The 12,002-nt window shown below is 45.8% G+C and overlaps 1 protein-coding gene across 1 annotated transcript in view; it reads left to right on the top strand.

Annotated features, from left to right (window-relative positions):
• The window catches only part of ZNF462 (zinc finger protein 462), a 127,466-nt gene that overhangs the window by 95,730 nt on the left and 19,734 nt on the right, over positions 1 to 12,002 (top strand). Inside the window, exons 8-9 of the mRNA XM_004677455.1 lie at positions 1,035 to 1,302; positions 3,191 to 3,327. Of these exons, the coding sequence (XP_004677512.1) occupies positions 1,035 to 1,302; positions 3,191 to 3,327 (405 nt within the window). The remainder of the gene's footprint in view (positions 1 to 1,034; positions 1,303 to 3,190; positions 3,328 to 12,002) is intronic.

Below are 12,002 nucleotides of genomic sequence, written 5' to 3'. Positions count from 1 at the left end.
CCCCTTGCTTTTGGAAAGGCTTAAGAAAAGAGCCCTTTGTTTTCTTTTGAAGGAAAGTTACACTGAAATTCATCGGTGTGGTGTTCATGGACTTCATTTGTATCATTCACAGGCAGCTGTAGGTTATATGGGACAGAGATGCGGGATGGCTAACCTAACCTCAACGCTCAAAGCAGGGCTTGGACGAAAGGTTCCAGACGTTTCTTCCGCTTTCTCTCACTCTTAACTTTTGTGCTTGTTTGTTTTCTTTAAAGAGGAAACTGAAATTTCCCCTCCTCTATAAAGATCAGATTTCCCCCCCACATGCCATTGAGACTTCTCAGGTTGAAGATTTGTGCCTGTCATTTCCAACGTTTTCCTCCGAATTGCCACCTTTAAAATACCTTTCAGAAAAACTTGTTTGGAATTTCATTTTAATGGGATTTATGAATAAATCTCCATCTTAATGCTGACTAAGCTTTAAACATCCATTCCAGGAGAACACTTTTGGATTTTTGGATGTTAAAATTTAAATCACTTGAAGGTATAAAACATTTTTATATTTGTGAGTGCTATGTGCTTGAGCGTTTCTGTTAAAGACCTTTAAAAAAAAAAAAGGTTTGGTTGGCTTGAATAATTCTGGGCTGCAAAGGAGGAGAGATGTTGCATCATCTACTTTCCTTCCTCATGCAGACTCCCAGGCACTTTGTGTAGGTTTATTTATCTCACCGACAAGGATGGGTCTTCTGTGGCAGCCTTTTGCCACACTGCAATTTCCTTTCAAAAACAGTTTACCTTCTTCCTTCACTTTGAAACCTTTAGCCTCAGAATTTTATTTTTAAATGCTATGAGCCCTCAAAGTCAGATTAAAGGAGGTGACACTTCCTCCCAGCTGCCTCCCCCTAGATCTGTGTTGTGGAAGGTAATCGAAGTTGAAAGATGGGATCATGGTCATCCCTTTAAAAAATGCTCACAACTAATGTCAGGGGTTTTCAAGCACCCAACCTCCACCGTGAGTTCTGTGGCCCGTGTTCTTGTCCCCCGTCTGTCCACAGACTCATCCTACTCAGAGCCTCCAGATGTTCAGCAGCAGCTGAACCACTACCAATCTGCTGCCCTGGCAAGGAACAACAGCCGTGTTAGCCCGGTGCCTCTGGCGGGGGCCGCTGGGGGTGCAGAGCAGAAAACCGAAGCTGTTCTTCACTGCGAATTCTGTGAATTCTCCTCTGGCTACATCCAGAGCATCCGGCGCCATTACAGGGACAAGCATGGCGGGAAGAAGCTCTTCAAGTGCAAAGATTGCTCCTTCTACACAGGCTTTAAGTAAGTGGCACAGTGAACAGCCTCGAAAAACAAGAGAGTTACACAGTTGCACCTGCTCCACCCCTCGCCATACACTCCTTCCTTCTACCCGTACCTGGCAGGCAGGGTAGGCAGGTCCTGCCCACAGGATGATACAAGAGCTATTGGGTCCAGTCTTCCTAAAGGGGGCACGTTCCAGAAACTACTTTGGGACTTATGGATGAGAAGAGTTGTATCAGAGCAAATGAGTTTTAAAATCAGAGCAAATGGGTACCCCCGCAATGAGAGATCCCTGCAAATTTTCCCTGGCCCAGGTCATAAAGCAATGCGTGTTTTCCCTTTAAAGAAAAACTTCCCCCACTGCCACCCCACCTTTTTAAATTTGTCTTTAAAAAAAAAAAAAAAAGTTGTTGAAACGAAGGGAAATCAAGAAAGAATAACCAGCAACAGTGACTTCCCTGTTGCCAGTTGTCAAGAATTCTTATTTCTCCAGATCAGGTTACTAAAAGATACCAGGAGAGCAAGACTCCAGTGCTTAAGGACTAGACATAATCAATCATAGATTGTTCTAGTCTAGAACAAGATAATCTAAGTTCTGAGCCCAGAATTGGTGGGCTCAGTTTAAGAATAGAGTATTTCTGGTGGTAAAGCCAAGCACCTGTGATTTAACCTCATCCTGTGAAATACCATCTAGCTCGTGGTTATGAGTGTAGAATGTGGAATCTGACGGCCTGCTTTTGAGTCCCAACTTTGCAGCTAACTGACTGTGATTTTGGACAAGTTACTGGGCCTCTGTCTCTGGTTCCTTAGTTGTGGAATAAAGATAATAACAGTACTTACCTGGGGGGGGGGGAGGCTTTTATTTGTAGTAAATGAACCCGATGTATCTGAAAAACCTTAAAATAATGCCAGGCACAGAGGAAATGCTAAGTGTTAATATCACAGACTCTGTGCTCCTACAGTGCTAAGTAGATGCTATATTTTTTAATATGGAATTGTCATCTGCTGCTCTTGCACTCAAAACCTCAGCTTTGGGAGGCCCCAGGACTTAAACTCCCCTCAGGAAAACTGCAAAAGCAGGCATCATGTCCCAAGGAAAACATAAACTGGAAAAGGAAAATAAGCCTTTTTTCTACCAGCATTGTAGTTGCTGGCAGTTGACAGAAAACGTGTTATATCTCTGGCTTTTCTTTTGGTTGAGTTGTTTTCCAGATAAATATGCATGTGACTTCAGAGCTGAGGCAGGCCAAAGGACTGGGTTACTCAGGACCCACTGACAGATGCACACGGCTCTCCAGAGAGAGGCAGCTGGTTAATAAGAAGGGGTCTTTGCCCAATAAGCTCTTGGTTTCACCCATTTCTCTGGGACTTGTGTAATTTTGAAGTATTGCAAAGGATGGCGAGGGAGCGACAGTGCCATTCTGCCTTTAAGCCAGAAGAACTGTTCTGGGTTTCATTATCTGGTCATCAGCCATCTTGACTTCCAGCCAACCTGCTCGTCCTCCCTTACTTGTGATCAGGTGGGCCGTTGGTGAGTCAGCCTACCTTTAAACTAGTCTTTTTCCTGCCAAGCATGATGAGCAGTCTCTGGAGATTGTGTTTTCATACTTGGAAAGGCAATTTCCAATTTTCAAGAATAAAGTGGTTGCAGAATCCTGTTCTTTCCAACTTAAGCCCCGAACCCAGCCAAGTGGCAAAATTTCCACAAGCAAGTCACCGTGATGTGGTGGTGTTGAGCACTGAGCGAGTGGCCGGGTCCGTGGTCAGCCGATGTAATTAACCACTGTGTTTTTCAGTTCCTCAAGCCAGGGGTGTCACCTCAGAAGCTCTGTTGTGGGGTTGTTGGGGGGGGGGTTGTGACTGAACTGAGCCCTTGTCACACTCGTGGCCTCTCTCCCCACCTCTGCAGATCTGCTTTTACGATGCACGTGGAAGCGGGGCATTCAGCAGTTCCTGAGGAGGGCCCCAAAGATCTCCGCTGTCCTCTCTGCCTCTATCACACCAAATATAAACGCAACATGATCGACCACATTGTGCTGCACCGAGGTAACTTGTACATCAGGGTTCTTGGAGTGCCAAGAGAGGGTGTGTGGGCTGCATTATAGGGGCACGCCCCCAAGGTGCAGGTGGCTTCCTCGCCCCAGACCCTCCTTCCTTACCTCATTCCCAAATAAGAAATCAAGTGAAAGCCACGGTGGCAGGGTAAAGACCCCTCCAGCTGTGAGGGTTTCTGCACCTGGAGGGAGGCAAAGGTGCTTGATTCTGAGGTGTACATTTCTGGGGGGGGTGGGGGAGGGGGAGGGGTTGCCCAACATGAGGGAACTCACATTCCAGTCTGCTCTCCTAACCTTGCATAGAACGTGCCTAAGAAACAAGCAAAGGAGAAACAGAATGGTGAGTGACCCCACATGATAAAAGGTCTAGAAGATTGTGAGCAATTCTTGGAGAAAGGTCTTAATGAAGATTTCCAAAGCAGAAAATGGAAATGGATGGAGAGAGAAAAATCTTGCAGAAGAAAAGTCGTCGGATAGGTATTAGAAAACCCATGGGTTTTGGTTTTATATTGTGGCTTTCCAGCCTTCTGCTGAACCTCACTCACCTGAGAGATACCATGTGTATCTGTGAGCTTCACACCCAGGGCCTGGTGCCCCAGGAGGCATGTGGGGCCCCTGAAGTGGGTTCCTGGTGGTAAACAGCGGTGATACTTCTTTTTAGAACTCTTTGGTTTTTCTTTGAGTTGAGTTTCTTCAACTAATGAAAACACTGTTAAGCAATGTTTTCCTCACATTGAAAGGGAAAACATGTTTATGTAAAAGCTGCTTTGTTCTGACAAGATTCTAATTGAGGATGGATAGGAGAATGGCTGGACTACCTCGCCAGTCTGCCTGGCTGTTTCCATGTTCTGATCTGTCCATCTCTCCTGCGTTCCTTCCATTCCTCTCTTACCTCCCTCTTTATTCCTTTGCCTTGAACCTGGACATGCACCTCATAAGCAATGATGCTCTTCTGCTGTTCTGCTGAAAGTCACCTTCTGAAATGCTGGCTATTTTGCAGGGGATATCACTGAGTATTTTCCAAGTTTCCAACATTTCCCCAGAGCCACTGCCTTAGAGCAGTGTGTTAGTTCTATCCCCCCTGTATTGGCTGCTAACTGTGGAAGCCTCCATGTTTAACATCATTCTCTCTCAGGGAGCTCTCAGTGAGATGTGAGAGAGTTGCTGCCTGGCACCCCCACTTGCAGGCTGGAAGAGGCAGTGTGGAATAATTAAGCAGAAATTCTGGGTCCAGGTGCCCCCACCTGGTGTTCTGCCTCAGTCACCTGGCCACCAGCCTCCCAGCCTGCATGTTGCCATGGCTCTGTGCCCCTCAGAGCCTGGGGGAGGCTGTGAGGAGCTACCAAGCAAACAGACACAATGAGACCTCACCATGCAGGGTGCTTCCTCCCTTCTAGATTGCTGCCTGGTGGGATCTGAGCTTTGATGCCTGTGGAGTTCAAAGACTTTTCTTTCTAAGGCTGAACATCTAAGACGGGGTGGCAAGGAGAGATTGAGCACCATGGTGGCCAGCTCTCTCTGGGACCTCTACCCTGGACAAAGTGTGTCCCTCACACAAGGTTACTGCTCTTCCAGCAGCATTGTGGGGCTACGTCTGGTGTGGTGTTCTGCTGGGCCTGTGTGAAACCTGAAACTAGGGACAAGGACTTCTTTAATGTGGTAACATTACTTGTGGTCACTTCACAAAGGACTAAAGGTATCCTGCAAGTATTGTATAGAACTGTAAGATTTAAAGACAAATGAGGAATTGGGACAATACAAAATAAGGAGAAACCAGTTGAAAGTTCACCAAAAAGTCTGGAAACACTCCCCGTGGGCCCAGGTGTGTGGTGCTAGCCAGGGGGTCCTAGGCTGTGCTAGTCGTGGCCTGTAACCTGTGCATGAGATGCCAGCCTCCCTGCACCAGCTGAATGGACAGTGTTAGACTTTTTCAAAAATCTTGTTTAGGAGATTTTTAGGAATCCTAGATACAGAAACCGGACAGGAATTCTCCAGTGGGCTTCCTGAAAGTGACTGTGGTTGAACCTCTACATATCCCCTCGGTGAACACAGTGGCACCTCCAGGGCATTTATGAGCACTGAGCTGACATCACCAGCATCACCAACTGGTAGTCAGGGAAACTGAGTCAACCCTAGCCCCCCCCCGATCCAAGGACAGTCTGTGTCCATACCCAAGGACATCTGTCATATGGCCTGTCACCGATTACCTTCAGTCTCTCCTGTTTATTGATGAAGATCATTTATATATATAAAGATTTATTTATTTGTACATACAGAACTGGGGTACAGGCCAGAGGTGCAGGGGCGGTGAGAGGCTTCACCAGAGACAGAGTGGGGAGCAGGACAGGCAGATAGACAAAATACACTGCTGAGGGGAGCAACGGGCAGGTCATGGGAGGTCTGCTGCACTGTGTGGATCACCTCCAGGTTGGGGATCGAACTCAGGCTGAAGTGGCTTTAGCTTCTTAGTGCTGTGCTTTAACCAACTGTCCACCAGGGAGGGAATATATATATTAATGATTTATTTTATTTATACACACAAGAGCTGGGGTGTAGGCCATTGTTGTGGGGGTGAGAGGATTCACCAGAGACAGAGTGGGGAGGAGAACAAGTGGATCCACTGAAATACACTGCTGAAGGGAGCAGCGGGTGAGACTGTGCTATGTGGGTCAGCTCCCTGGCCAGGGATTGACCTTGTGCTACAGTGGCTGCCGATGGCTGCCGATGGCTTCATGGTGCTGAGACTTAACCCCTTAAGCCACCAAGAGGTACCTCAGTATCTAAAATTGCCCTCATTGGGGTCTGTTCTTGAGGATTTTTCTGGAGTGAATGATTGTGAATGAGCATGACTCATGTAGTGATAAGAACAGAGATTGCCATCACTCAGCACTTAGTAGGGAACAGGTACTGTACTAAGTGTGTCCAGCCCACTGTTTTCTAGCATTCTCACCAAACCCCACGGAGTGAGTTTTACTGTTTTCCCTGATCACACAGGGAAAGGCAAATTAAGAGAGATCGACCAAGTTACCCAAGCTGGATGAACAATGGGTGGCCTGACTGGCGCCTGAATCCAGGTTTAGCTGGCCCATAACCCAGGCTTTCACTAGCCATCATGGTCTCACCCCAGGAGTATGGCTGGCATGCCCTGTTGGGTGTTCAGTATCTATATACAGCTGAATCTGAGGAAGCCGATTGGAGCTGGAGGCCAAAGACCAGGACCACTACCTCAGAGGCTGGTGCGTCAGGACGGCCATGTCTTCCAGCTGTGTCCTGGCTTTGGTATCCATCTCAGCTCTAAGTGCTGTCTCAGTGGGAAGCTGGTCTTGACAAGCTGAGAGACAGGGTTGGGTGTTTACCTTGTGACATCAAGCCAGGGCTGATCTCAAAGTAACAACACGTGGTTCTTCTTGCTCCTGTGCTCCCCTTACTCTGTGGGTGACTAACATCTTTGGTCTCTAGGGCCCGCAGTAAGAGATTTCTGTGAGGCCTTCCTTAACTAAAATACTTGGGGTAAAAGGCAAGAAAAACAACTTCTGAACTGGCCCTGAGACAGAACTGCTGCTTGCAAGAATACTTTCCTTAGGATTTTGTCCAGATAAATTGATATATTTAAATCAGTGAGTGACAGGTGTGCAGGAGATTCACAGTGGCAGGTAAACTTCTGTTTGGGGTAGAGGGAGGTGATGGTGGAGGACCAGGGGAGGGGGGTTGCCTCATCCATTCCACGAGGCAGTGAAAGACTTGAGTAGATCAGTTTCCTAAATGGCTTAACCAATAGAAATCTATTCTGACCACATTCTGGAGCCTGCAGGTCTCCTGACTCCCCGTGGCATGCTGGCCCCAGCTCTGTCTGGTGTGCTTGTGGGCAGCTGTATCACTCTCTCTCAGCCTCTGTAGTAATATGTCCTCTCGTCTTCTAGAAAAGCACCAGTCATCAGTTTGAGCTCCAATCCAGTATGATCTCATTTTGACTAATTACCTGGGCAGAGATTTATGTCCCGCAAGGTCACATTCTGAGGTTCCAGGTGGTCATAGATTTTGGGGGGACACGATTTGATCCATCACGTAGAAGGCATCTTTGCAGACTATTCACTGAGCCTGAAGGGAATGAGAGGCTGGATTATGGCAGGCTTGGATACCCTTGTAGGCATCTGAAACTTGATCCAATAGACAGACAGAAAACATGGGTACTGGTTAGACCCCTGATGAATACCAGCTAGTGAAGTTTGGCATTAAGTGTTGAAGCCCCACCTCTTGAAACTGTTTTAGGAATTACCAACCAAGGACAGATCAACATTTGATGAGGTTTGCTGTGATTGGACATGTATTATTAGGGAAAATTGAGTTGTGACTCTTGTTTTGAGGCTAAAATTGGTGGTAGGACTTTTATTCCTGGCGGGATTTCATTCATTCAATAATATGTATTGGAGCAACATACTCCTATTATATGTCAGCTGTGCTTTAAGCTCTAGGGGTACAGCCCTGAAGTGTCAGGCAAGGTTTGTACAAGAAACAAACTCTGCTGGGGTGAGACAACAAGCAAGACAATAAACAGTTTCAAGAGTGCAATTCCCTAGAACTGATCAATGTGGGATGTCCAAGACCTCGTGCATAGCTTTGACTTTATGATCCTGGGGATTCTCAAAAACTGAGCCCTGATTGAATTTTAGGGATGAAACAAGGTTTTCCAAATATTTCTCTTTTTTCCAAAGACTTATTTTTTTTTATTTATTCATAGAAGAACTGGGGTGTAGGCCATAGGTGCAGGGGGTGAGAGGATTCACCAGAGACAGTGGGGAGCAGAGCAGATGGATCTGCTGAAATACACTGGCGGGGCGCAGCCGGCAAGACAAGAGAGGTCTGCCGTGCTAGCCTCTAACCCCAGTAAAGATAAAAACTGAATTTAACTGAATCCTGCAGGTGAGCATCTTTTTGAGACAGAACTCATCTTCTCTACTTTACCTGATTAGTGTCATTTTTTCTTGAGAAAAACATCTGCCGTGAAATTGCCCTTTTTTCCCCAGTGAAATGACATGTTCCCTTCCATTCCCATCAAATATTATTCCAGGTACAGTTCTGTCTGACTTGAGGATAGCAGCCTGGCTAATATCAAATCTTACTTCCCACCAGGAGCAATTGTTTATGTTTATGTGTGTCTACATATGGTAATGTTTGAAGTGATTAATTTTTAGAAACGTGGCTTATTTTCTTAGTGGCTTTGTATCATCAGCCTCTGCCATGTGTGTAAGGACAACGGCTGGGTCTTTGGTTTGGCTCAAGAGTGTCCTGGTTCTCTGGCATGATAATTTGCCTACAAAGTTGATTGAAGTGAATGATTTCCAAATCTCTCCCTGCTTCATTTAGACTTGGCACTTAGGGGGGGAGATCCACATGTGTGGTGCTCTGCCTCTCAGGAAGATTCCTTTGTGATCCGAGAATCCACAGCGATGTGGGTTTTTGGTGATGTGAGCAGAAGTGACCTCCTTCTATGTAGCTGGAATTCTACAGCTGTTTCCATCAAGCTCTAAGAAGCCGGTCACACATGTCCCCGGTGGCCACCTGTGGGGTCCAGCCTGCTGGGTTTCTGTCCAGCTAGCTCCAAGCATCTTTTGAGTAGGATGAGAAGCACCATCTGTCTTGTGGTCCAATGAGTGAAGTCAGAATATTTTTGTAGCCAGTGGTGAAAGCTGAGTCACAGCAAGTGTGATTCAGGCCTTGCTTTCTTGCCTAAAGTAATTTTGAAGGTGTGAAGTCAAGAAAGACCCACCACTTGCCGTTGAGCTTCTGTGCCCAAGCAGGAACTCACTCCATTACCTGGAAGCTGTCCAGTCCTGACCGCGAGTCCTTCACGTGTGTCTGTAATGAATGACTCATTCAGAAAACAGCCTGTCATTTGCCCACCTTTCAGAGTGAGCTTGCTTTTTAACTTGGTCATGTTAACCACGTAAAGTAGGGAAAGTTAACTTTAACAAAAAATAAAAGTAGTTTCTTAGTTCTTAGTCAAAATCTGAGTAAATAAGAGATTTGGTATGCTAGTGATGTCTTTAGTTTGGAAATGAGAAATCATAACATTTCCAAGGTAGAGAGGGATTACTTTGGTCCAAAAGAAACTTTTGGATACAAATGACTGCCTTACATTTTGGGGGAATTTTTAAATATTCGGAATAAAAGGTTGGTAAGTGCACTGCTCCAGACTGTGTGTTCCCTGGGAGTTTGTGGGTGAAGGATGAGGCTCTGGGCAACGCCCCAGACTTGTGCTCCCAGATCACAACTTGTGCTGAATGACAGGAGGGACTTTGAGGAAGTAGCTTAACTGCTAACCTCTTGGTTTCCACATCAATAAACTGACAATAATAAAACTGGCTTTGCAGAGAGGTAGGAGAATAAAGCCTCGCAGTGAGGGCAGAACACCTAACCAGACTTGAAATACAGTGAGCACTTAATAAATTGTCGTGGTTGTTCACATTGATTATTATTATTTGAACTCCAGGCTACTCTGAATGCTCATGACTTTGTATAAAATTCACTTTGACACACATAGTGAAAAGTGGAAACCACAAAGAAAACAAACCCAAAAGGTAGAGGAACTGAAAAGGAGACTCGTAGAGGAAAACGAGTTTGAAACAACCAATTACTGTTATTACAGTGACTGCTGTTTGTCTTTGAGGTGTCTGAGGCCCGGTCAGAGGCTGGCCTTATTCGCCATCTCCATGGAAGTGACAGAACTAGGGCAGGCAGGACAAGTCGAAGACAAAGCACAAAAGTGCAAGCAGTAGACAGGACAACCATAAATCAGGAGTGAAGGTGGAGTGCAGCCCAAGGAAGGTGCCAGAAAAGTTCATGTCAGCACTTCCCAGCATCTCCTGATGTCGAGGTGTGCCCTTGGTGTGTGTTGGGATGGGTCTCCAGGATTCAGGCTGTACCAATGCCATGGGCAACAGCTTGCTGCTGGCCCTACATTGTACCCAGAGCTGCTGGAGGCAATGCTTGACCCTTTGCCTAGAGTAGTGTTTCTGAGTGACCTTGCCTCTTCGAGGTGCATTTGCCTGGAGGTGTTTTTGTTGTCAATCTGGGGAGGAAGAAGGGCTGCTCCCCAGAGCGTGGATAGAATCAAGGGTGCATGCACAGGACAGTCTTCAACAACAAAGAGTTACCAGCCTCCAAATGTCAGTGGTGCTACTGCTGTCAAACTGGGGCTAGAATGCAACAGAACACCAACTGGCCATCTTGAAAGCTCACCAGTTTACTCCAAAGCATTTTTCCCTTCCTTTTACACCAAACCATGGAACTGAATGGCTAGGAGATTGCTAAACACTTGCTATTCTAAGAATATGTGTGGATTACATTATGATCATGTGTTTCATAGCTGTCTGCTATACTTTGGTTAAAAATATTTATATTTCTAAATAAGTAACTGACTCTTTGTATAGGGAAAATAACATATGTATTAGAGCTTCGGGAAGTATGTTGCAAACACCACCTTCCACGCTTCCTCTGCCCAGCTTTTTGCTGGCCAATTAATCGCTGCATTCAAGGACTCCCCAGGCAGTGACTACCCTGCAGTGAAAGCGTGGTGGTTGAGATGAAGGCATGACAGTGAATGGGGAGAACTCCCAGAGCCCCAAAACAGGTCAACAACAAAGGGAGGACTCTCGCTGAGTGGGTCACATCCACACACGAGATACTAATGCTCTGGAAACGTTGCCACTCGGTGACTGGGCGCATAAATCATGCTCTCTTGACTTAATAATTCATTGCTGTTTTAAAATAATATAAGTATATGTTGTGTGCGTCCATTTGTAAACTTTGAGTCTTCTGAAATCCAGACACAGCATGAAAACACACGCTATATTTGATCCTTGCATAAATAGCACAGATTTTAATTTTCTCCAAGTTATGGATATCTGGCGCGTGCGCCGATTCTCTGGGCAGACTGGTGTGAAATTTAATTTGAGCAGTTAAACACAAGGGTGAGAGAGTGCAAAATAAACAAGCACATGCATTTCCAGCCCTCCAGCATTTGGTATGTTAACAGGAAAAGCACCCAAATCCTCTCTCTCTCTCTTTTTTTTTTTTTTTTTTTTTGCTCTTGTGACAATCAGATTACAGATTGTCTGCAAAGGCACAAATCCTCCATTTCTCCCACACCACCCCCATGTCCCCCTGAATGTTGCCCGTAGCCATTTCACTTGGGAAGCTTCATAGTTGGAGACAGAGTTTTATTGAATGAAAGTGAATAGGTTTCTTTGTGTTCGGATTTGATACTAGATGGGAGATTCCCTTGGTTTCAGGAGAAGGAAAACATTCTCCTGAGACCATCCTGGAAGATGAAACAGGCATGGAATTGGAAACAGTGAATCTGCAATAGGGAGAAAGGGGTGCAGAACTTAGCTGAGCCCATTATAATATGTATGATCTTGGGAAAGTCCCTGTCTTTGCTAATTTATAAACGTGATAACAATTCCGGTCTAATACTTGCTGGGAAGGTGCTTGATGCCAGCACATAGGTGCTTGAGGACTGCCAATTTCCTGCTCCGAAGTCGTCTAGTAAGTCCTCTGAACAGTATAAAGTTCTGTCAGTCATCATTAGAATTGGTGCAAATGGCTCCACTTCCTTTCTTTGAGAACCTTAGTCACCTGCATTCAGAAATTAAGGACACCTTTCAT

The sequence above is a fragment of the Condylura cristata genome, unplaced genomic scaffold, assembly GCF_000260355.1.
Source record: "Condylura cristata isolate star-nosed mole 26May11 unplaced genomic scaffold, ConCri1.0 scaffold00006, whole genome shotgun sequence".
Taxonomy (NCBI): Eukaryota; Metazoa; Chordata; class Mammalia; order Eulipotyphla; family Talpidae; genus Condylura; species Condylura cristata.
Note: the sequence above shows the minus strand (reverse complement) of the source record. Positions and strands in the feature narration are given on the sequence as shown.